This window comes from Ischnura elegans (genome assembly GCF_921293095.1).
Source record: "Ischnura elegans chromosome 13 unlocalized genomic scaffold, ioIscEleg1.1 SUPER_13_unloc_1, whole genome shotgun sequence".
Classification (NCBI taxonomy): domain Eukaryota; kingdom Metazoa; phylum Arthropoda; class Insecta; order Odonata; family Coenagrionidae; genus Ischnura; species Ischnura elegans.
Window position 1 is genome coordinate 10,188,189 of NW_025791657.1, and position 27,435 is coordinate 10,215,623.

Genomic DNA, 27,435 nt, shown 5'->3' on the forward strand with positions numbered 1-27,435 from the left:
CACTGTAGACAGTTAAAGTAAAATATAGGAATACACGAGGCCAATTTCGACCAGAATGTAAGTACAATGATGAAATCCTTGGTTTTCGAAGACTGGCGAACTTTATTCGCCAACAAGCTACATAGCTCGAGTGTTAACCCTTTCCTGCCGGAGACTACGAAAGCAAAACTTTACCACGCTACGAATAGCATAAGAACATTTTAAAACTCTCCGTGCGAAGCTCTTTTTTGGGGGTGAGTTGCCCGGGTACACTCGTCCCTCGGATTTGGGACCCAACTCAATGGGGCGCCCGGCCATTATCCCTGCCTCTCACCCGACCCTCGGACCCTTTCTTAGCGGGAGTCCGTGGTCAACTTATTATTTTACCGGTGTTTTTTATAAATAATTATTAATTACGTATTCTGAGAAATTACACTTACATAATAATAATTGACATATTTTTAAGCATTGTGAAATTTTAAACGGGTTTCTAGCGTTGATAATAACCTTGTTAGGACCTTTTAATTTTTCAGAAGGTTAGATGTTTGAAGTTTTTTTTGACGGTAAGGTGAGAAATTAGAGAGGGAATGCATTCTCGTATGGGGAGGCATAAGTAATAAGAAATGGGTTTTAGTGAATACGTTTTCATAGAAGTTGAGGATGCATTCAGCAATAAAGGAAAAAGGGTAGGGAAAAAGGAATGCAAGCCTGAAAAACCATGAAAGAACTAGCACAATAGCATATTGAGGATCGCTTTTCTTAGATTCGGAGAGGGCCATCGAAAAATTCGGCGAAAATGTCATTAGCGTCAACACCTAGACTGTATGAATGCACGTGCGATATCATTGTGAGAGTGGAAGGTTTGGTTTTTCCACGTAGTTTATCCGAGACATCGTCTGTCAGCTGAGCACATGTTCCACCCAAAATGAGTAGCTAACAATAGGGTATACAACGTAGGTACGAAGTTGGATGTACAAGTTACATTACTTTAGAACAGCGGTTCCCAAACTGGGGGTCGCGACCCCCAGGGGAGTCGCGGGCCGTTCAGAAAGGGGTCGCGAGATGTATACGAATAATAAAGTGAACTATGTACTTAAACTTAGACAACAATTTTTAGGGTGTCGCGGCTAAAACGCATGGGCTAAAATGGGTCCCAGAAAGAAAAAGTTAGTGAACCGCTGCTTTAGAATACCGGTGTATTAGTAATTATTCGGGGGAAAATGAATGGATCAGAAAATAAAGGATATGTAATGTAGGAAGTTATTTGGATTGTAACATTCATGAGCGATAAAACAATAAAACAACAGTATATCCCCATTACATATTTTTCATCCCGTAGGATGAAAGAACAAGGTTTTAAAGCAGTCACACGAGAAGTTCGTTAAAAATAACACTAAAATTTCTTTTAAAATTTGCCTACGCACAGAACAAAACGAAGAATTCATTACAATACATAAAAAATTTGAGTTTGCCACAAATTATTCTTTGCAAAAACCATTGCTGTGTCAACCACTTGACAGCAAGTTCCTGCTGTGGGAAGGATCTTAAATGAGTGGGAGGGTTGGGCTTAGTTGCCAAAGGGGAGGCACAAGGGTCTCGCTAAGCTGGGTCTTGGGCCGGGCCTGAATACCACCGACCATAGCTACCGCTGCGGTCGGTTCTCATCCCCCGCGACAGCTATATCCGACATCAGGCACCACCGAGAGACAAGGCCTAAGCGCTGATGCTTTCTAATTGTCTGACGTCACGAGCCGTAGGTTATCAACCACGCCTTCCGACAATGCTTGCAGTTGTTTATATTCATAAGCCATTGCGGTGAAAATGGTGATTGGGTTGTTGAACGCTTAGTTATTTGGAGTTTTAAAGCTTTTGCGATGGTTTTGTGGGCAACAGTATCGAATATAAGTGTTCAACAAATAGTGTAATAGTGTTGTCTGCCTCTGTGCAGAGGAAAATACACGGAGGTAACGAAAGTGTGCGTTTTCAAATTTCCTAAGGACGAAGAGACGAAGAGGAAATGGATACTTACCATTCCAAGAAAAGACTTCCAGCCGACGAAATATTCCAAGGTGAGTTACTATCTTTTTGTTTCTATTTGAACGGCGTGATTATTCAGGGAAATGTTAGTATAATGTAAATGTTGATCGTCATTAAAAGTGAATTAAAAAGATATTTGATATTAGCATTGACCGGTTGACGAATTGTTATGGTTTCTTGAAACAATTCTACTCTCGAGTGTATTTGCATGTTAATTTCAATATTATTTGCGTTATCGCTTGAATAATGAATGGTTTTAATTATTTCATAGTACTTAAAAATCTTTGAAATTCTCGAATATCAACGCTAAATAACGCTAAACGCTTATCCTCGTGTTCTAAGGTGTTGTTATTAAGAAGAACTTGATTTTTTGAGGGTGTTATGAATAGTTTTGTTATTAGTAAATTGTGGAAACATGTGAAACACTCGGGATGAATAAATGAGATACCTACTTGTGTAATAAATATGACCCATGCCTACGATGGCATTTTACATTATTTGTATGTTTACGCATGCATAGGGTAGTATTACTGTTTTAGAGAAGATTTTTTTGCATTAAGTAGTTCTTACATAGGTAATATGTACTAACTAATCGTGTTAATCTGAGAACGATTGTTTGGAGAGCGAAATCTAAAAGTCTTCGAGGGTATTAAATGAATGATTCTTCAGTAGTTAATAAATTATGGAAACATGTGAAACGCTCGGGATGAATAAATGGGCTACCTACATGCGAGATAAATATGGCCCATGTCTAAGTTTGCATTTTAGATCAAATATTGTTAATCTAACTACCATTGTGTGCACAGCGAATTATTTAAGTCGACTTAAGATTTTGTTTACTACACCCTTATCAGACGAAGGTATTCTTCACTTGAAATACAGTTGATTTTCCGTCTACCAATGAAATTATCTCTATTTTTAAGGTGTGTATCCGGCATTTTCTGTTTGAAGATGTGCTTCATTAAAGCTCCTACTTCGATGAGAAGTCAGGAAAACTGCTGGCTGTACGATTGAACAGCCCAAAACTGAGGGACGGTGCCATGCCAAGGATCTTCCCTGATTGCCCTGGGTACCTTACCACTTCAGAGCAGACCAGGGATGCGCCATCAATGAGGGAACAGCGTCTTGAAAGTGCTACTGTGGAAGCTGCTTTAGCTGAGAGTTTGAAAACTCAGGAAGCATATAGGGCTTAGAAAAAGCTAGACTCTTGCGGAAACGTAAATTCTCTGGTGAATATGAATAAGCATTCAGCATTTTGGGATGTGGTCGTGAAGCCGTGTGCTATAATATTAAAACATTTGGAAGAGTGTGCACGACCTCTTATTACTTACTCATTAATAGTATACATTCATAATAATATCAAAGTATACCACTGAAAAAGGGAATTAAAAGCAATAGGCAAATTCACTCCACTTTTTCAAGCCTATTTCATGTATGAAAAGTACCTATGATGTGTTGGATAGAATTTAAAAACTCCACAAATAATATAAATATTTATAGCGATATTGTAGCTCTACTGGAAGAATGAAAATTAAAGACTATGCAAATCAATCTTTGAATAACTTTATCAAATCACAAATGTCTCTTGTTCCAGAAAAAAAGGTAAGTAGGTTCAAGAAAAGAAGGTAAGTAAGGTCCATCTGTGACATATTTGTAATTGCTGCAATGTTTTTTAAATATCTCCTGAAGTTCATAAATTTGCTCGCAATTCTGGTCATTTGGTTTTCCCACATCCAGTTAATATCAAATGGTTCTGCTCTTCTTTTAAAATTGGTCCAATTAATGAGCAAAATGAGCATGGGTTTCTATCTTACGTGAAGCACCGAGTATCTCATTACAGAGTCACGAGCTTTATATCACCCTTATGATGGATGAAGTTCATTTTAAACCCCTTCTTGACTACAAGGGCAGATGTATAGTAGAACCTGCATATAACTCCAACAGTTTAGCATCTAGTGCTCATGTGTTCGCGGTAGAGAACTTACTATATTCATTTAAAGATATTGTCCATATTTTGCCAGTGAGTACTCTGTCAGCCTGTGTTCTAAAAGGTATTCTGAAGAAAGTCCCCGAGTAGAAAAAAGTGTGTTCATTCAGTGTTCTTTTCATGTTCATTTAATGTTCAAATTGTGTTCCTTCTATGTTCACCGAATGTTCACTTTATGTTCTTTTTATGTGTTTTGTGACAGAAAGAACATAAAAAGAACACAAAATGAACACTCGCCTGTGAACATAAAAAGAACATAATTTGAACACAAAATGAACACTTTTTTGAACATCAAAAGAACACAAAATGAACATAAAAAGAACATTTTGTTGAACAACAAAGAAAAAGCTTTCTCGGAAGTCCCATCATTACCGTGAACACTTTCACATCTTTGTGAATCGATTCAGATCAGATGTCAGTGTTTCGATAAGTTTCATATCATTTAATTTCCAGCTTTTTTTATTAGAAAGGAACTTATTAGCAGAAGGCAAATGCTCAGGCCTTATCCCTGTTTAGTATGCAATAAAGTACATATTGAGAGTGTTTTCAGGTGTTCCTTGATTGCATTCTCGGATCGTTCAATGTCCATTTTTTTATGATATGCCTTCATTTTGGGATAATTTTCCCGGAAATTCATTATTTTAAATTTCTAGAAATATTATGGAAAACTGCTAAAAAATACAGTTTTGTGGATTTCAAGATGGCGAAATTCAAACTCATTTTTGGTAGACAAAATCTCCAAAATCATCAGTATTACTTGTTTTATGTAAAGCTACTTGTCATGACACATGAACTGCAGTTATCCACAATCACCTCCAAGGAATGAGAATTTTTATACTGGTTTATTTTAAAGAACAACAAAGAAAAATGTTCGATTTGTGTTCACCATGGTGAACATAAAATGAACACAAAGTGAACATAAAATGAACGCATAAAAAAATGTTCATATTGTGTTCACCATGGTGAACATAAAATGAACTCAAAGGGAACACAAAATGAACATAAAGAAAAATGTTCATTTTGTGTTCAACATAGTGAACATAAAATGAACATATAAAAAAATGTTCAATTTGTGTTCACCATGGTGAACATAAAATGAACACAAAGTGAACATAAAATGAACGCATAAAAAAATGTTCATGTTGTGTTCACCATGGTGAACATAAAATGAACTCAAAGGGAACACAAAATGAACATAAAGAAAAATGTTCATTTTGTGTTCACTGAGATGAACATAAAAAGAACATAAATTGAACATCAAAAGAACACACCAAGAAATTGGTGAACATAAAAGAACACCAAAAGAACATCAAAAGAACACTTGAACACTGAATGAAGATATAAAGAACACCAAAAGAACACAATTTTTTCTACTAGGGCCATCATTGGTCTCGAAAGAGTTGGTCTGGATGAGGTTTGTATTATAAGTGAAAACAAATCCATCAACAGGAAGGCAGTATCTCTCTTCACCAATCCACCAAGGCTGAGTATAGTTTATCCACATCCTTCTCATCATTCTTGACCATTATTCTAAAGGCTTGACTCTGTCCATATGTTTAAATGTATTCGCAACAACTGGATCAATAAGAAAGACTATTATTTTCCCAACTGAATGCATTATATGCTACATTTCTGAGTTATCAGGTAAGACATGGTATTTTTCCATTCAAAACAATTTCCCCTGGTACTTTAAAGCAGCAAATCCTAGTTCACCGTTTCTTAAAAGGCTACAAATTGCCCCATTAAGTGATTTAATTGCCATGAAATTATAGTTTGCAGATAGGTCTAATAAAAACAATCTCTATATAATTTAACAGAAGCACGTGCTAGTTGTACAATCTAGTTTTATCCTAATCTTGCGCATGTGTAAGAACATAACTTTTTTATTTCAACATCGTTTAATGCAGCGATGCTGAAAAAATAGAAGCCCCGTGAAGGATGTAAATATCCTATGACTTCTATGTTATAAGTACCACTGATGTGTAAAAAATGTTTTACTGAATATAAGACTTTTAATGATATTCTCAAGGTTTCGAATGCATTTGGAAGCAAGGTGTTTCTCTTAAAAGAAGATTTTTCGGCGAAGGCGTTGGTCCAGTCGATACAATTATGTTTCCCGAGGTAGGGATTTACTGTTAACATCATTTAATTGTAATTACATATGATATTATATAAGGAAAATTGTAGCCGGAGAAATATCTGTTCACATATCGTTTGGTTTTCTTACGCATTCCCCACCAATCGGCGCTATCAATGGCAGTCTTCGCTACTCCCTCCGTCCGCCTACGACTCGTGACGTCACGATTCAGCGCTCAGGCCTTGTCTCTCGGTGGTCGTGCATCAGGTCGTCTGTGTAGAAAAGGTTGCGACAGGTATACCCGACGTCAGGTGTTCTACATATGAAGTGCCCGTCGGCTCCACCCGACGTCCGGAGCGAAAGGGTTAATAGTATGTATTTGCATCCTGCCGTATATGCAACACACAAATTCACAGTTATATCGCCGCGCAGTCTGGCGCACAGGAAAATAAAAAGTCAAAGCAGTGACCCCTTTTGTTTGGTGCAAGCCGGCCAAATTGCATTGAGGGAAAATAAATAATACTCGATAATACGAGCGAAAATTCCGCACTTTCAAGGTATGTATCACGGAATCAGTAAGTTAAGGAAACGGTATAGTTGGGTTTCAAAGAGAGAAGAAATTGCAACACAAAGTACTTTCTTTGTACTTTTTCTCTTGCAAAAATGCACAAAATATATGAATACATAACAGACATGAGAGTTTTTTTACCACTAGAATTGTTAATGGCGTCTGTTGATGGGTAATGGCACGCAATTCACAAAACTTTTTTAAAGATAATACTAGAAGTAACATTGTTGTTTAACATTTTTCATACTTCTTAGGTTTTATTTTTTATATTTTTGCGTGCTTATGTTAAGTTTCCATTCTTTGGTTTAGTTATGGGCTTCTTGGGTTTTTAAACTTTTTATTGAAGTTTAGAATAGAAAAATGTGTGGAGTCGATATGCCTTCATATGAAAATAATGGAACATTTCAAGTGAAATTAAAAGTTAAATAGTGCAATTTAACACTTTGCGTGCCATGGACGTAATATTACGTCCTGCTAATCCTTCTGAGGATTGCCATGGACGTAATATTACGTCTTTCCATTTAATTGGCTTTTTATGGGTGAAGCCGTTATATTTCCCCCGTGGTACTTTCCCAGTTTACTGCTTAGTGGTTCTGTTTTCTTTTCAACAATCAACTGCTTGATAGAAAAAGAGTTCACTCTGTGTCTTGAGGACGAAAAGCCCTTTGTAGCTACCGGCATCCTCATCTTTGGCCACTTGGTGTGAAAATTCTTTGGGGCATCGAATCATTCGTTGAGGGTGCATTGACCCTTTTTGTCATTCAGGATTTATAATTCTTTGCTTGGAACAATGCTTTTTTATGATTTCTATGCTTTAAGTAGTTCAAATTGATTGCATAAAAAAATTATTATGCATGTTATAGCGGTACGTCATACGTTGCAACTTTTTTATTTTTCAAAAACAGTAGGTTTTCATTGCTAAATTATATATTTCAAAATTAACAATAAATGTTATTCAACTCATTCGTAAATAAGAACAGAGTCCATTTTTATTGAAATGAATATCGATATAAACATATTTTTGATGCTAATGTTTTAAAAAATGTACGAACATAGTAAAAAATGGCTGGATTTTTCATTAGGGCTTTAACTTTAGCAGCCGGTACCCGAAGTGTTAAAGGGGAATACATATTTTACCCAAATATCAAGGAGTTATTCCGCTATTTTTGACATTTTTTTCATTGAAAGTAGCGCAATGATGAAATAAATCACGCCATCGCAAGTGGGCGAAGAATTGGAGTTATGGTTGAAAATATTTTGAGATGAACCAGCAAAACACCTAATAACCCATCTAATTGAAAATGAAAGAAATAAATTACGCGCGAAGTTCGAAAAATGTGGGGCGAATTGATTGGTTCTGTGGTTGAGATAATTCTGTTCAATTCAAGCATCTGTTAGATTCAAGCATCTGGCACTACATCTTGCGGTCAGACTTCCATTCGGTCTTAAGTAGGGTTTGCAAGTCGAAGATGATTGCCATGAAAGTAGTTCAGAAACGATAACGCACGGCTTATGACAACACCGAAAAGTTCCAGTGTGTCAATACGCTTCGAGATTATTGATATTTAAAAACAGCTAAAGAAACGTCACCGCGGGTGAAGGAAATATATTTCAATTTCCAAACTTCAATATACTCCTATGGTAAAATCTTTTAATCCATCTAAATCTAGTAAAAAAATGCCCCCTAGCAGATGCAAGTTTATACTCACATGTTTTCGTATCATCTCATCAGAAGAAATTATTTATCACCAGCAAAGGCTTATAGAAACTATTAATCACCAGCAAAGGCTTATCCATACATTGGGAGCGCAACTTCCACCAATAGGATAGTTAACTTCATCAAAGAAAACGAAAGGCATTGATTGCGATTCGTTACCCACTATTAGTGATATTCATAATATACAAATTATTTCGTTTTAGAAATACCGGTTTAGACGAATGGCAATATTCAATTTTATCCTCATTTGAAAAAGTCCAGATTGGCGCCCATGCGATGCCACTCCACGTGACGTCACACGGACCTTATTTCTATACAAGTGGGTTTTACATCGTCTGAGATTACCAATGCATGCATGAGGCAAATAGCTCACGGAAACATCTCTTAATAATCACCTATTAAAATTGCATAAGGTCGGAAAGATTCCTTCGTTTGATTAGGTATTAACAATCCATATTTAAGCCAAGTGCTATCAGCAGGCAGGGTACTCTCCTACCTGCTAGCATCCTGCGTCATATCAGCGCTCAAAGCCTCGCCCCAAGGTCACCTCACTTGCGGCAGCGTGAACGAGAACGACGTCACACGGACTTTTCCCAGCGTTCATACTTAGCCGTCGCGTTTTCGGGCGCTTGAAAATTTTCACTTTTCATTTATTGGCGAAAAATAGATATTGTTCAGTGGGCCAATGGTTTATTCGCGACAGATACAGAAATTTTCACACTTTCTTTCCTCTTTCCACACTCTCTCTTCCGTACTGTCCCTTCGAGAGCGGACTGTAGACTGCCAAGAAAAAAAAAAGGAAGTCCACCCTCCCGCACTCAGCGCCCAGGAACGGCCCGCCGGCCAACCGCACCAACACATTCAAATATGCGGCGGGAGACGCACTCCCCAAACATTCCGCCCGCCTCGTCTGAAGGACGAAAGAATTGTCTGTAGTGCACAGGGAGCAGTCCGCCCGCCATGATCGGCCGGTATCACGGCTACTGTCCCGCTGGCATTGGCAGCGGACTGAGTCTCACGATCGGACGTTGCAGCGTGGTATTCGCCATTTTCACTGTTACCACGCGAACTAATCCATCCGATCCAGGATGAACCTCGGTTATGCGGCCCAATGGCCACTTGGAAGGTGGGTAGCGGTCGTCTCGGACGATCACGAGCTGTCCTACAGTGAAGTTTTCCTTTGGATCACGCCATTTGGTCCTCTGCTGCAGGTGGTGAAGGTACTCTCGTGACCAGCGTTTCCAAAAGTTCAGCTGCAGCCGTTGAAGAAGACGCCATCTGGATAAGCAATTACCTGAAATATTGGGACACTCAGGTTCTGGAATTAGAAACAAAGTACCACCAATTAAAAAGTGGGCTGGGGTCAGAGCATTTAGGTCATCTGGTTCAGAGCACAATGGATGGAGAGGTCGGGAGTTGAGACAGGCCTCAATTTGAATGAGAACTGTTGAGAACTCTTCAAACGTGAGGGTATGTTCACCAACTACTCTGAGAAGGTGATGTTTCGTTGACTTTACCCCAGCCTCCCATAGACCACCAAAATGTGGAGAATTCGGTGGTATGAAAGACCAACTTGTTCCATCATTGGCCAGGACTGAAGCAACTTCAGCGTAGAAATCCGAAGCTGCGCCGAACATCCTCCGCAGTTCCTTGGCGGCCCCTTGGAAAGTGGTTGCATTGTCGCTGTATAGTGTGCGGCAAACACCTCGACGTCCAGCAAAGCGTCGATAGGCAGCCAGGAACGAGTGAGTTGTGAGGTCGCTGACGGCTTCTAGATGAATTGCTCGTGTAGCAAAACACACGAACAGTGCTACATAGCCCTTGTATGAGCGATGTCCTCTGCCTTTGGTAGTGCGCAGGTAAAATGGGCCTGCGTAGTCGAGTCCAGCTACACTGAAGGGGCGTGCTGGTGTCGTCCGCTCTGCAGGAAGGTCGCTCATCAGCTGATAGTCGAAGCGTGGTTTTGCACGATGATACATCACACACTGCCGCGTGAGTTTTTTAACAAGTGCCACGTCCCCCAGTATCCAAGTCTGGCTCCGTAAAATATTGAGGGTAAGGGTAGGTCCGCCGTGAAGCGAGGAAAGGTGAGCAAATTGGACTAAAAGTTGGCTTAGATGGGATCTTTTAGGAAGGATGGATGGGTGTTTAGCAGAAAATGAAAGAGTAGAATTTTTTAGACGACCCCCTACACGAAGAATACCGTTTTCGTCCAGAAAAGGCTTCAGGCCCCGTAGCGGATTACGACTGGGCAGAGGCTTGCCCGCTCGTAGTAATTTCAATTCCTCAGAAAAGGCAAACGATTGTGCTAGCTGGAGCACCTTGCAACGAGCGGCAGCGAGCTCGCTAGTTGACAGAAAGTTGGTATTAGGAATCATTGATCGTTGACAGCGTGCAATGAATCTTAGGCAGTAGGCCATAACTCTAATCAGCCTGGTTATCGAAGAGAACCATTTCAATATTGCATTCTCTTCTGCAGCTTGAACGACGAATAGTTGAGGAACAATAACAGGTTCAGGTTGTCTTGGCCAATTTTCCTGGGTAGATAGCAGCCATTCTGGTCCTCGCCACCATAGAGATGAATTTATAAGAGCATCAGGGTCTATGCCTCGACTTGGGAGGTCAGCTGGATTCTGCTCTGAAGATACGTACTGCCACACAGCAGAAGGCAGCTCAGTTTGTATAAATGACACCCTATTTGCAATGAAGGTTTTCCAATAACTAGGATGCTTTCGCAGCCAGGCGAGAGTTACCTGGCTGTCCGACCACGCGAAGACTGGTAGCGACGAGAATGCTTTTATTTTCTGCAAATGATTGACCAAACGAACAAGGAGTGTGGCTTCGCAAAGCTCCAACTTTGGTATTGTTATAGTTTTAACAGGGGTAACCTTGGATTTTGCGGCGAGAAGAAATACTCGACATTGATTTGCGTCGTCAAGTACACGTAGATAAATTGCTGCAGCGTATGCTCTCTCCGATGCGTCTGCAAAGCCGTGAAGCTCGCATCTTGAGGTCGGCGTCGTTTGCAGCCAACGATCAATTCGCAGCTTCGAAAGTCTAGGAATTGCATTGAAATAGTTAGTCCATCGAACCTTAATATCCGTAGGTAATGGTGTATCCCAGCCTATCTTTAAAATCCACATATCTTGCATGAGTATTTTTGCGACGACAGTGACTGGAGCGACCCAGCCTAGTGGGTCAAAGAGACGCGTCATCTTGGAGAGCACCGTCCTTTTAGTGAGAGCCATAGTGTGGATTTCTGTTACTCGCCGGTTAAATCCAAACAGGTCAGCTGTTGGCTCCCATATAAGGCCAAGAGTTTTTATAGGCTCCTTTGAGTCAATAGATTTTTCCTGCTCACATTCACGACGCTGTGAGGCACGTCGTTGCAAAAGAGCTGGATGGTTGACAGCCCATTTGTCGAGTTCTATTCCTGCACAGGCCAGCAGTTTCACTAGTTGCGTGGCGATCCTTTGAGCCATGAGTAATTCATCTGCTCCCGAGAAGATGTCATCGACGTATGAATCCTCGCGAAGGCAGGAAGCTCCGAGAGGAAACCGGTGCTCCTCATCTTCGGCGAGTTGAAGAAGGGAACGCATCGCCAGAAATGGTGCGCAGGCTGTGCCATATGTGACCGTGGTGAGCCGGTACTCCACCGCTGTGGTGTTAGGATGCGGTCGCCAGACAATTCTTTGCAGGTCCTGGTCAGCAGGATGTACCCATATCTGACGAAACATCATTACAATATCAGCGGTAAATACAAAGCGGTGACGTCGCCAGTTGATTAGTACCAGCCCGAGGTCCTTTTGCAGAGGAGGACCAGATAGAAGAAAATCGTTCAGACAGTAGTGCTGTGAAGTACGGCGAGACGCATCAAACACAACTCGGAGCTTCAACGATGGGGTATGAACGACAGCATGATGAGGTAGGTACCAGGCCCGCTTTATTTGAGAATCGGAAGTTGGAACCTTTACCATGTGCCCAAGTTCCTCATAAACCTTCATGAAGTCTCGGTAGGCAGCGGCTATCTCGGGCTCCCGAACGAACCGTTGCTCAGCCGACGCAAGTGAACTAAGAGACGTTCGACGAGTCTCGTCTACAGTTACAGGAAGCTTTGATACGAGTGGAAGCTGAACGATGTATCTCCCGTCCGACCCACGAGAGTGAGTATCCTTGAAGTGCTGCTCACATCGCTCATCCTCGGGGCGCAAAGTTCTCGTGGAGGGAGGAACTTCTTCTACTTCCCAAAATCGCTGAAGATCTTCCAGCAGATTCTGTACAGCCTCGCAATGCAATGAGACGAGAGACCGTCTTGGAGTGGATCCCGCCCGCCGTGACTCGCTCCCTACAGTTGGTCCCGAGATGACCCATCCAAGAGCAGTGTTCTGAGCGATGATCTGTCGGTGAGGGAATCTTTGCAGCCCTTGGCGTAGTAATAGTCCGTAGACATCTGCACCAAGGATGAGGTCGATGTTCTCAGGCTTATAAAACAGTGGGTCAGCCATCTGCAGATTGGAGAAGAAAGACAAATCTGTCTCAATTATCTCTCTTGTAGGTAGTTGATTCGTGAGCCGCGGTAGTACTAATGCCTTAACTTCAAGGCAGAAAGATGGCGAATAAACGGAATACAGTGAGAGTTGAACGATGTTCAGTGCAGTGCCAGCCTCAGCTGCACCGATTCCTGACAGAGGAATCTGCGTTCGCTGGCGGGGTAAATGAAGAAGCTGTGCTAAGGCCTCGGTAATGAAGGATACTTCGGAGCCGTTGTCTAACAGCGCCCGAGCCTGTACTTGGACCCCTCGAGGACCCGTGACCAGTACCTGAGCCGTAGCAAGAATTACGGAGTGGATTGGAGCAGCCACGTTGGCCGTGAGAGCGGGAGGATAGGGAGTCAGTGGGAGAAGAGAGGGGAGAGACAGACAGCGAGGAGAGGGGAAGTACAGCACGCTCATTCGCGGGGGAAGAGGAGTAGGGGCTTTTGCAAGAGGAGGGAGGATAGGGAGCCAGTGGGAGGGGTGAGGTACACAGTCCACCATCCAAAAGTTTGGGTATGGGTTAACTCACTGCGGCGTGATGGAGCGACGGCACGAAGTTCACAGGCACCTCCCCGGTCGAATGGCAGTGTAATGCTCACTGTAATTCACAATTGTTCCTCTGCAATTGTAGCCTCATTCAGTACTTATCACACAGTCGCGAATAAACAGGTATCCGGCCCGAAGGACCATTTGTTCAGTGGGCCAATGGTTTATTCGCGACAGATACAGAAATTTCCACACTTTCTTTCCTCTTTCCACACTCTCTCTTCCGTACTGTCCCTTCGAGAGCGGACTGTAGACTGCCAAGAAAAAAAAGGAAGTCCACCCTCCCGCACTCAGCGCCCAGGAACGGCCCGCCGGCCAACCGCACCAACACATTCAAATATGCGGCGGGAGACGCACTCCCCAAACAGATATCGTCATTAAAAAAATCTAAAATCGTGAAATACGTACTCCAGGAGTAATGATCTTTCGATTAGGCAATAAATAATTAAAAATAATAGGACACCACACTATTGAAGCCTAAATCTCTTGAACTTAGTTTAAATATTGAAATTAACACTTGCGATGTTTCACGATTATAAAAGAATTTTTGTCGATCTCGGTTTCAATCTTCGCGGTACAAATGGTGCGTTGTGCATTTAATTGACAAAATTGTTTTATTTGAGTTGGGGAAGTAAGGGGAGAGAGGAGATGGAGACACTTGAGGAGGAATGAGAACGGAATAGAGAGCGGGGTAAGATTATGATTGGGAATGAACAAGAGAAAGTTGTGGTGGGAGTTGGTAAGGGAGGAGACGTGGGAAATGCAGCGTTTTTTGGGGTCAACAAAATTTTTCTCAGAAACACTCCAACATCCACGTGGCGTCGCACAGTGGGCGGAAATCGGAAAAAGCCGGACAAAATTACAAAATGGCTTTTTTTGAGTAATAAACTTGAAACTTCGCAGGTATACTAAAAAATGATTGAATTTTATTGATATGTACTTCATTTGACATAGATCCTACAGTTACTGAGATACAGAGGCTCAAACGTGAGCAAATTTCCATAAAAACGCCCGTCTTCAATTTTCTCTGAAAATCTTCCAAAGTAAGTGAATGGTGAAGTTATGGGTGGATTCTTGCCGAATAAAACACCACATAATCTGTTAGCATGGTGTTTTTTATTTAATTTTCCGTAATCTTAAAGAATGCAGCCCATAAATTCTTACCGTGCAGTAACAAAATGGCGGATACTGTTTTTCGACGAAGTTTTACATTTAGGTAGAGTTTCAAATAGGTATTCGGCAAGGTCGCGCAGAGTAACTTATATGAGAGCATTGTTTGAAGATTTCTTGAGGTCTTTATGCAGTTTTCTTTGAAATAAGTTTGCGTCGCCGGAAATGACATTGATTTTTCGATCGCGCGGCAGGGTTCTTCTCCGCGCGTCGGGAGTTGGATTAGCCGTGCCGCGGTAAGGTTATTGAAGCTGTATGGGTTTTAACGTTCAACATTCACCGTTTTTATGTTTTACTTCAAGACATCGATTCTCAAGTGGTCTTGGGTGAAGACAGTGGAGGTTTTTCATGCGATGTACTTGCACGTTTCATCGAAGTTCATTTCGTTATCTTTGGATACGATCGAAGACCATGCTTCTATTAAAAGCGTTCAAACCTCGACAAAGTGAGTTGTTTTCAGGATTCTAATTTCGAAAACGGTCGTTTTATGACACCCTGGAGTGGAGCCCTTGGCCGTCTTAACGGAGGTATTTCCATGGGAACGAAAAAATGAACGATTTTTGTGTCGCTTCAAAAATTGGCTCGCTGAATCCATAACATTTCCGGAATATGCTTTGCATTACTTTCTCAATACTTCTAAGGGAGTTGGTATTTTTGTAAAAATCTATTTCTTTCAAATTTATTGAATAAATACTATTCCACATTTAGCTTTACGTTAAAAAATTCATACTTTCTTCATACGCACTGACGGATCAATATTGACATAAATGGCGTGAATAAATTATTCTGCGACAACGTTGCGCTTGATAAAGGAAACTTACCCATGCGGGACTCGAACCCGACATTTCTTTGACAGGCGAGCATTTTACCCCGCCGCCACCCAAGTCGGCAAATTGAACAAATAACGAACTGCAAGAAGCGTCATTAAATCTAATGTTTTACTCTTGAGATGAAGAAAATAATGTTCAAGAAGATGGCTAATAATGCAGTTTTCAGTGACTTAACATTACTAATCATGAACATAGATTACTGATGGCAAGTAAATAATCAAAATTTTATGGACGAAAATTATGGATCGCGTGACAATCTCATGTTCTGCACCTACAGTAAGCACTAGAAAGTTGTTGAAGCAGATACGATGAAGACAGGGTAGTTTAGGTAGACAATTCCACGGGAACTTCTAGATTTTTTAAAACGTGTATCATACCCTCAGTTCTACTTTGACTGTGGTGAAGGAAAGTTAAGTTCTCTTGAGTGCGCAGAATTTGTGAAAGTGGTTTTAATTTGCTTGTGGAGCGTAGAAATTTCAAACTTCCACTTGCCAGTAAGTACGTTTTTGAATAAATCCCCGAACATCTTTTTCAAAATAGTTATTTTAATTTATATTATTATTTTAGCTGAAAATTTTCTTAGCAATCCTTTCCTAACTAAAATAAATTAAAATTTAAATAATCAAATGCCACTGTTTAAATTCCAATCGATACGACATATCCAATATGCATTCAGAAAATCATATGTGGCAGTGCAGCGTACACAAACCAACAGAATATTTATCGATATCAGATGAACGATATTTTACATCTCCGAAGTTTTTCATACCCGACGCTATTGCACCGCAGACTTAGAACCCCATGATTCAGCTGTCCTTCAGTGTGTTGCAAACTAAAAACTATCGCTTTTCTTAATTTCGAAAGGACTATACTTCCCTGTAGGTTAATAAATTATATGGGTTTTAAGATTAAGAAAAAATTAGGAAAATAAGGTAATCAATGTAAGCATTACTTTTCCGTTGATCGTGGTCAGTAGTAAGCAGAACTTGATCGTGTAAAATCCAGAGTTGAAATCATTAAGGCCATCCACCTGCCTTTCGATATAGGTAATGTCTTTCTGATTTTATAACTTCTTTTGTCTCTTTTTTTCACCTAAAGCGGATGGGATGACAAAATCGTGTCGACGTCGGCAGTGGATTTTCCCAGATAGTGTCATCTAAAATTGTAGAGCCTATATGTGAGAAGTGCCTCCGATGCAATTTAAATTCTTTATCAAAAGTTTAGAGATAAATGTAATTAACCAAGAGAAAGTGGAAACTTCAGTCGTTACCTGTAGCGCCTTTGTTACCTGCTGCTTTATAATCAAACTAAAAGATACAAGGGAACTCATGAGATTTGAGAATCGATGTCTTGAAGTAAAACATAAAAACGGTGAATGTTGAGCGTTAAAACCCATACAGCTTCAATAACCTTACCGCGGCGCGGCTAATCCAACTCCCGACGCGCGGAGAAGAACCCTGCCGCGCAATCGAAAAATCAATGTCATTTCCGGCGTCTCAAACTTATTTCAAAGAAAACTGCATAAAGACCTCAAGAAATCTTCAAACAATACTCTTATATAAGTTACTCTGCGCGACCTTGCCGAAAACCTATTTGAAACTCTACCTAAATGTAAAACTTCGTCGAAAAACAGTATCCGCCATTTTGTTACTGCACGGTAAGAATTTATGGGCTGTATTCTTTAAGATTACGGAAAATTAAATAAAAAACACCATGCTAACAGATTATGTGGTTTTTTATTCGGCAAGAATCCACCCATAACTTCACCATTCACTTAATTTGGAAGATTTTCAGAGAAAATTGAAGACGGGCGTTTTTATGGAAATTTGCTCACGTTTGAGCCTCTGTATCTCAGTAAAGGTAGGATCTATGTCAAATGAAGTACATATAAATAAATTTCAATAATTTTTCAGTATACCTGCGAAGTTTCAAGTTTATAACTCAAAAAAAGCCATTTTGTAATTTTGTCCGGCTTTTTCCGATTTCCGCCCACTGTGCGTCGGCCTTCCTTTCCGGTGGAATTGGGGGGTGTTGTTTCGGGAGGGAGTGCATGCATGAATGGTTGAGGTGCTGTCGGAGGAGGCAGGCAGCCGGTCGGATTAGCGGTCATCCTAAGAACCTAAAGGTTCTTCTGAGGGCGCAGGGGGGTGGCTGGGTTGTTGGGTTCACAGGATATCGTACAATAATCTATATAATACCCTGCGAGCCACCTCTAGGGGGTTTGGCAGGGGGTGAAAAATCACCAACATGCAGCATGCAAGAGGACCGCCACATGCACACCACACGGTCATAGAAATATTTCGCATACTAGTAAAATATACATGCTTATTCATAAAAAAAACTTGTATGAATTTACTCTAGGAATTACTAAGCATTAGCAAGGTTAGAACTATGAAAAATACATGCAATGAGTGATCCTAGCAAGCGACGCCACTAATACTATCAATTGAGACAACCTAGCTATCCTTAACAGTACGAGGGAAGAATGACATTTTTAATCTCTATGTTTTGCAGTCTATTTCTTTTATTTTATTCTCATGATCACGTCTACTATAGTACGATGGTAATACATACAGCGGGATGTTTTAACACTGAATGGGGGAAGGGGTGGGGGGAGGTGGATTTGTCGATTCTTCTAGGCACACACTATATTTAAGATTTATAAGGAAGATCATGCGAAACACAGCTCGCGCTCTTCCTTCACGGTGTTATAAAATCTGGTGAATCGAAAAGACAAGTTGAAGCATTATTTCAAGATTTTAAGAAAGCTTTCGACACTGTTCCTCACAATGAACTTTTATACATATTAGAGTCATGCATATTAAACGAAACAATTTTAAACTGGTTACGTTCTGGACTGGACTTAGACTTCGTTAGGAAATCTTTGAGCCGAAACATTTAGAATTAATAAAAAGTACACTTTTCTAACAATTCCTGTCGGGACGAAAATGCCAGATTTGTACATTTTGGCCTCTAATTTGACGACTTGAATTACAAATTTGTACAATTTGAAATACGTCGCATCATTTTTCAATTATTGAGCAAATGATACCTGAATTTGGTCGCCACCATTCAAAAATATTATTTAAAAACAAGCCTTTCCTTTCGCTTTAAACTTTGGTGATTATGGTCTGCAGACGGCTTTAGGATTCAACCAGGCGATGGGAAACGACTTCCATTTAAAGTTGGGCCTGGAAGCAAGTGTTATTCTGGATATTTTCAAGGTTATCCGTTGAACTCTCTAATAATCGTATGTTTTTCAATGACTTCTTTACACAATGCACACTATCTATTGTTTTGAAAGAAAAATGATTTTTTGACACCGGAACCCTGCGTGAAAATAGAACAAGGGCGTGTCATGAACATCATTTCAATAAAAATAGACTTGGCTCTTCTTCTTGAATAAGTTGAATAACATTAATTGCTAATTTTTAAATATATAATTTAGCAATGAAAACCTACTGTTTTTGAAAAATAAAGAAGTTGCAAATTATGATGTACCGCCATAACATGCATAATAATTTTTAATACGATCAATTTGAACTGTTTAAAGCATGGAAATCATAAAACAACATTGTTCCAAGTAGAGCATTATAAATCATGGATGACAAAAAGGGTCAATGCACCCTCAAAAAACGGACGAAAAAAGATTTTTCACACTAAGTGGCCAAAGATGAGGATGCCGGTAGCTACAGAGGGCTTTTCGTCCTCAAGACATAGAGTGAACTCTTTTTCTATCGAGCAGTTGATTTTTGAAAAAAAAAACAGAACCACTAAGCAGTAAACTGGAAAAGTACCATTGGTGAAATATTATGGCTTCACGCATACAAAGCCAATTAAATGGAATGACGTAATATTACGTCCATGGCACGCAGTGTTAAATTGCACTATTTAACTTTTAATTTTACTTGAAATGTTCCATTATTTTCATATAAAAGCATATCGACTCCACACATTTTTCTATTCTAAACTTCAATAAAAAGTTTAAAAACCCATGAAACCCATAACTTAACCAAAGAAAAGAAACATAACATAAGCACGCAAAAATATTAAAAATAAAACCTAGGAAGTATGAAAAATGTTAAACAACAATGTTACTTCTAGTATTATCTTTAAAAAAGTTTTGTGAATTGCGTGCAATTAACCATCAACAGACGCCATTAACAATTCTAGTGGTAAAAAAACTCTCATGTCTGTAATGTATTCATATATTTTGTGCATTTTTGCAAGAGAAGAAGTACAGAGAAAGTACTTTATGTTACGATTTCTTCTCTCTTTGAAACCCAACTATACCGTTTCCTTAACTTACTGATTCCGTGATACGTACCTTGAAAGTGCGGAATTTTCGCTCGTATTATCGAGTATTATTTATTTTCCCTCAATGCAATTTGGCCGGCTTGCACCAAACAAAAGGGGTCACTGCTTTGACTTTTCATTTTCCTGTGCGCCAGACTGCGTGGCGACACAACTGTGAATTTGTGTGTTGCATATACGGCAGGATGCAAATACATACTATTAACACTCGAGCTATGTAGCTTGTTGGCCAATTTAAGTTCGTCAGTCTTCGAAAACCAAGGATTTCACCGTTGTACTTACATTCTGGTCTAAATTGGCCTCGTGTATTCCTCTATTTTACTTTAAAGGTCTACAGTGTGATTTTTCAAAGCTCGAAGTGTTGTAGCAGATTTTTTTACGTTCGGCATTAGGAACTCAACACCCATGGCTTATAAATTACGCCGCACAACCGGCCATGTATCAAATCTGTACCTTATTATCTGTCCCAACTATGAATGTACAAGCTTGACGTAATTTTTACAAAGAAAGATGGATTTTAACAAAAATCAAGTGTTATCATATAAAATGCATATATCGTGGTCAAAGTACGCCAAGTGTCCGGCCATGTAAAAATATCAGGCTTGCCTGCACGAGGGTTAACGTACAGTCCCTGCATACAAGGACCATGGGTCAATTCATCACACAATATTTATGAAAATTACCGTAATATCACACGTAAAATTATGGTAACATAAGGCAGTTTTAAGAAACTACAAATTAGGTAGACAGAATGAGAGAAGAAAAAGGAGAGTGCAACATATTCACTGATAGTAGAATTGCTGGTGAGGTTTTCATGGGTTTTCCATCTGGTGAGATGATTGTATGCCGACGTTTCGATGGCAGAGGCAGCCATTCAAACATCGGCCTACAAAGATCACACCTGGTGGGAAACCCGATAAGACTTTACCAGCATAATATGCGGGGAAAGAGTTGCCATTTTGAGAGGAGGCAGAGTCCGGCTTGCCATCAATTCTGTGCTCCCATCCAAACAAAGAAAAGACTTAGAGACTGAAGGTGAAATTTTGCGTAGCGAACTATTGCGGCCCTGTGTGAAAGCCACTAAGGCCGCCAATATTCGACTTCAGACTGCCCTGAACTCCTCTTTCTGTTGAATTTCAGAATACGGATTCGCTCCACCAACTTGCTCTCCCTACTCCACCTTCTTATTCTCAGAACGCAATCCTGGACCAAGCGCTCGCCTTTATATTGCCTCTCCTCCCATCTGAATTATCTCCATCCTTACATCGATCCTTTTTACCTGTCCTGCAAGAAATTTACCTCACAAGTACCGTAAATTGGCGTCATGGCTGTATGTCAAAACACACCTAAGTAATAAATAAAAAGAACAATATCACAACGTGGAGGTTTTTGGGGTTACTACCGCGTAGTTTCATCTTTGCGGACGACAGTTCTTCTGGCATTGTAACAGGCTTCTTCAGGTCAATGAAGTGGAGATTCGTGGTATCACTGTCTCCTATGCACCCCGTCGGAGGCCGGTCTCTTCTCATTGGCTGGTTCATGAGGCCCAGGTGGCTTCTCGTTGGTCCCCACCTCCCGGCTCTGTCCTGTCTCTCCGGGTTTACTCTTGAGGACTTTTCTCCATGTGTTAGGGAGCTGGTATCCATTCTCCCCATTGAGGTTATTTGGTGTCTTAATTATCTCCATAGCTTCCCCAATGATCCGAGGGAAGTGTCTCTTTTCATTGGCAATGGCTTTCGCATTGTCATAGTCGGGATAGTGATTCGGTCTACTCCACAGGTGCTCAGCTATGGCCGAGAGGCGCAGTTGTTGATTCCTTGTGGCTCTTTGGTGTTCTTGGAGCCGCAACTTGAGGGGGTCTGCAAGTTTGTTCGTTATATGCTCTGCCAAAGGTGCAATTGACTCGCTACACCCCACAATCGTTTCCTGCGGGGGCTTTACCTTTGGCTTTGCTCTCCACTTGGTTGACCTGAAGAAGCCTGCTACAATGCCAGCAAAACTGTCGTCCGCAGAGATAAAACTACGCGGTTGTAACCCCGAAAACCTTCACATTGTGATCTTGTTCTTTTTATTTATTTATTTAAGAAAATTTTCACATACAGACACGATGCCAATTTACAGCATTTTTGTTACAATTACATGAATAAGACAATACAATAACAATATATAAGCTAACAAAGCATTAACCAGTAGAGAAAGGAAAACATTCAATTGCCGGACGGATGGGACGGAACTTGTGAGGTGAATTTTTTTGTATGGCAGGTGAAAAGGATCGATGTAAGGATGGAGAGAATTCAGATGGGAGGAGAGGTGATAGAAAGTTGAGCGCTAGGTCTAGGATTGCATTATGGACGTGGGAAGGTGTAGTAGGGAGAGCAATCGGTTGGAATTTGCCAGTATTCTAAAATTCAACGGTATAAGGGTGTCACTAGCCGTCTCGTGTCAGCTCGGTTTCGCTCTCGGGGTAATGGAAGAATCTCAGAGTCGCGTTCGAGTGATGGGTCCAGTATCTGAAACTCATAACGCGATGCAACCTCTCGCGTGGGATCCATCCTCGTGCATGACTCTGACACCCTAACCCGATTAACAACTTGCTCTCGCCTGGGAATTGGTCTCCGCGTATTTCTCCAACACTTAATGCCGTAACACGTTGCAGTATCTTGGCGTGGTAAGGCGTCTGGAATGCATTATCATGCGGCCTTTCCCGGCCAATAGGAAGACGCCGAGAGGGTCACGGGACGGACGCGACACGAGAGGAAGCCCCTTGGAAGGAATAGACACGAGGAGTCTTACGCTGTGTCTCGGAGGGGGAGTGTGTACCTGTGCTCTGACAATTAAACGTGTGGAACCAGACTTGTCATCTCATTCTGCCTTCTACGACCCTAGCCCTTCCTATACGCTTAGTGCTTACAACAGGCAAATATTTTATTTTATGAAATCTTCTGTATTCAAACAAATGAATCACTTGCGCATTTAGCTAAATGTAATGTAATTGCCGGAATTTAACTTAAAGTTAGTATCTTTCGTGGAATCCTACCTCAAGCGTTAGCTGCACAAAAATGCATTCTTCCTATTTTTCATGAATGCTCTGAATGGTCACAATAAATGCTGCAATAGTTACAATACTACGGGAGATGCAAATTTATCTCTTCGGCACATGCCTAACCCAGTGCACGTTGTGACTGAACACAATACTATGCTCCTTTTTCCGAATTTTACAATCAGTAAACTTGAAAACGGAATATTGGTAAAAGATAAACTATTTTTATCATGAAAACGAAAGTTTTTTAAATAGTGTTTAACCATCTGCATTAATATCGTACCTGTTTCTGCACTCACTACGTTCTGTCTCCGGCAAGCGTCGATCCAAATTCTCCTTCTCTCCAAATCTTTGGGAAAACGAAAAGACTTCACACTCCCTTTGCATTTGCGATAGCTATTGCTGCAGCCAGAAACCGAGCAAAAAGACATCGCAGTTCCTTGGGTGCAATATCCTATAAACAAAAATTGTTCACCATAAGATCCAGTAGTCTTCCCAAGATGCACGTTGGAAATGAAATCCGGTTGACCGCACGCGACCGTCGGCATGCGCAATTGCTTATTTATTTTAGTACTACCATGCAGAATACGTACTCATACGGAAGTAGGGGAAAGTTAATTTGGTGGTCAAGAAAGCCCACATTGAGAGCCTAACTCCGGTCTTAATTGGTTGGCGTGGATCATTCAGTGTTCATTTCTGAGTGAAATGCCTCCATTTTTGGATATTGTTTTCTTGAAAACCGTCATGTTAAAAAACCCGAAAATCCTATGCAACATGCGGAAAAATTCCTTTCGGGGTTTCTGAAATTGTCTCAATACCGCGACATTGAAACAGATTTTCTAAGGAGGAATTCATTTTTTGCGTAAATTAAGTCCTGAGATACGTAACAAAAGATGGGCATAAACCATTGTCCGGGGATATGGAATACAATGCGTCGACCGGTTTGTTTTATGTATATAAATCGATGCAAAATACTACTTTTTTCGAAAATATAAAGAAGAATTGACAAAAATTTGCAAAAGGTACCGTAAAATTCAACATTTGAGTGCGAAATGTACTTCGAAAGCATTGATGTTTTTACAATAATAAATTCCTTGAATTAAATACCTTAATCTACGCAACCAAGATTCTGTGTACGTAGTGAAGATAACCTTGTCGCATTTCAAAACTGCCCCAAAAATACGATTTAAGCTACAAGGAAAATAGAATAATTATTATTTAACCTCATTCGAGTGAATATTTAAGAGTTCTGCTTCTATTAACTGACTTACTATTTCTTTAACCGCTTATACATTAATATTGCCTATATTAAAGAATTTTCGCTTTCTTGACCAAACGAATCAGACTGAACCTGTCCATGTTGTGTTGGCGCGAAGAAGGCAGTTGAAAAGCAAATAAGGACGTCTATAAATCACATGGAGTCATTAAACAAGAGTTGCAAACATATGGAAAGCAGCTACACATGAATCTTTTCAGTACACAGCAGTTACAATACGAATGATGACGTCTGAAAATCCTGCCGAATCGTTCAAAAGGAGTTCCAAACGTGTAGAAAGCAGTGCCTTACGAATACTCTCTGCAAAAAGGAGTTAAAAAGGTGTTTACAAATGAGTTAAAAACGTCTTCATACTGTCAAATTTTGGTATAAATAAATCGAAATGGAGTTCTACAGCATTTCCATGGGAGATTTTGGTGTTTTAAAACGGGTTCCAAGGCAGTTGGAAAGCAGAAATGTTTCCCTGAGAAACCACGGCTGGCAATATATTGTTTTCAAGAGGACGCATTTTATTGTCATTTGTACAAATAATTGCATTGTGATTGTGGTACACGCATTCAAACTACAACACAATACTGAGTCTTTGGTCCTTCCTTAGAACAACGAATAAAAGTTTATGAAACAGTATTTGCTGCTACAAATGTAAAAGAAAATAATACGCAAACAATTATGTTATTTAATAGTTGAAATTTCAAACTCCTTCCCCGTTTATGATGACTTCAAACCTCATGCAATATTATGTTCTTCCGAAATACATTATTTTTAATTTTATCATGAATTTCGTATAAAAAATATTTTGCGATTGATTCAGTACTGTTATGGGTTATCTCGGACAATGAAACTCTTCGAACGGAGTATAATTTAAATCTAATTACCTGAGAAAGTGAGTTTTAAAACGTGAGACTTTATTTCTGAGAGCTATTTCGGAAATTTTAGGACAGCGACAATTATTCTTTTAAAAAGAATTCAACGCGACCATTTTCTTCTGTTTTCCAGATTCTTTCTCAATGAAATATAGATCTTCCCTTTGTGCAGCTACACACACACACGCACACACACACACACACACACTCATACTCCACCTCCTCAACTCCTGATTCTTTTTTCTGGAAACTTACCCTTCCCTATCCCAACCTCGTAATAGAAACGGCGAACAGTGGTCCGGATTGCGAGAAAGTAGAACAAAAAATCAGATTTTTGTGGGATTGTTTTGAAAATGGCACCACTAATGTTTTTTTGGCATACTCACTCCTTTTCTGCAGTTATTTTTACAATAACAACATTATTTTAGAAAATCATGAGGAATTATAATTCATAATTATAATCCTCCTTAGGATACCTGGAATTAGGGTGGTGACAGAGTCCAATGGAGTATATGCACCTCATTTGTTTATGGGTGATGAGGAAGATGATTTTGTCATGGACAAGTGCTGTTCATAGAGTGCGGCTTCCATCCAGAAGCATAGCTTTTCTCAATCAGGATATTTTCGGAGTCCAAAAGTGTGTGCCCACTGATTTTTCAAGGAAGCATAGGGCAATAAGTGAGTGAGTTTTGATTGGAAAGAAGAATTTTATTTTTTGGATTTTTTTATGGAGGACCTCTTTTAATCGAATTTTTGGATAATTCAAAGTTTTTAACTGGTTCCTTGATGCTCGATTTATCCAAGTTTCAGGGTATGGTTAGGACACAAGAGCATATTAAATCCAAAGATGATTTCTGCATGCGAGGTGTGGCAAGGTTAATAAAACTATTAGCTTGAAACATTAGCCGAAAATAAAACTTCGTGTGGGATCGAAACATCTCATCATAGGCAGATCTAGGGGGAGGCATGTGCAATTACAACAAACCCTCCACCGTAAGAATAGGGTAGTTTCCTTCATCAAAGAAACCGAAAGGCATTGATTGCTATTTGTTACCCACCATTACTGTTTTCATAATATACAAATTATTTAGTTTTAGAAATACCGGTTTAGACGAATGGCAATGGCCCATTTTTATCCTCATTTGAAAACGGCCAGATTGGCGCCCATGCAATGCAACTCCACGTGACGTCACAGGGAGGTAGTTTCTATAGGAGAAGATAGGAGTTATACATCGTCTGAGATTATAAATGCATGTATGAGGCGCAGAGCTCAGGGAAACATGTCTTAAGAATCACCTATTAAAACTGGCTACGGTCGGAAAGTTTTCTTCGTTTGATAAGGTATTAATAAACCTTTTTTAAGCCAAGCGCTACCAGCCATCAAGGTACTCAGCTACCCGATAGCATCCTGCGTCCTATCAGCGCTCAGAGCCTCGATCAAGGTCACCTCACAAGGCGGGAGGGGGAACCAGAAATACGTCACACGGAGAGATTTCCTTACCCGTCGCGTTTTCGCGCGCTCGAAAATTTTCACTTTTCATTTAATCGCGAAAAATAGATATCGTCATTTAAAATCTAAAAGCGTGAAATACGTACTCCAGGAGTAATAATCTTCCAATATATGCAATAAAAAATAATAGGAAGCCACCCTATTATAAGCTAATCCTAAAGAGAACTCACCTGATGCTCGCACTACTGCACTATCATCCGAATGATTCCACACGTAATTTTTATGCTTACATAGTGTTTGGGTTTGAAAACATTAACATTTGAATAACCAATGCTATTGGACAAGACAAGGTTAGTGGTAAACAGTGGAAAAAAATAATCTTTTCTGAGGGTCCATCACCTTTATTTTCTAGGACACAACATTTCATCAGCATCTTTCTGTTGTAGATTTATTTGTCAAACTAATTAATTTTTCTATATTCAAATATGGTATTAATAAAAACTGACCTTCTTTATATGGCAACATAACACTTGGACAATGTCTGGATGGATAGTACATTACACCCAGGTTCTATGTTTTTCACTAAAAATATACCAATACTCTGAATATTCTCAGGAATTTCTCCATACACTGCCTCAAAATGATATATCCAAGTTTTCAGTAGAGTCACTATCACAATCAGGCAGGAATGGGCAAAGCAATAGACATTCTTGCTCATGTTTGCTCTTGTACTTTATTTAAGTTTTCTCTCTTTTCTGTAGAAGTGAAGGTCTCATTTGTGTATGAAAGAATGCGGTCCTCTTGCATCAATCGATTCAGCCTCCTCGTTACCGTTTCCGGGGATAGCATGCACTATTTGCACGTCCTCGGGCTACATTCTTCATTCTCCTTCAGGAGCTCGAGAATTTTCCTCTTCCTAATCACGGGGCGATCTGGAGATAATGTGATCCGTTACGTGTATTCTATTACCATTATTCTCAAAGGGTCTTGCATCATTTTCCAACTCATGTACTGTCTGTAAAAAAGCAAGATACGCGAGTTTGAGG

At 40.1% G+C, this 27,435-nt stretch overlaps 1 protein-coding gene across 1 annotated transcript; it reads right to left on the reverse strand.

Annotated features, from left to right (window-relative positions):
• Positions 1-9,345: 9,345 nt before the first annotated feature.
• LOC124172049 lies at positions 9,346-13,401 on the reverse strand. The gene has a single exon (XM_046551456.1). The coding sequence runs from the start codon at positions 13,399-13,401 to the stop codon at positions 9,346-9,348; it is 4,056 nt and encodes a 1,351-aa protein (XP_046407412.1).
• Positions 13,402-27,435: the final 14,034 nt, after the last annotated feature.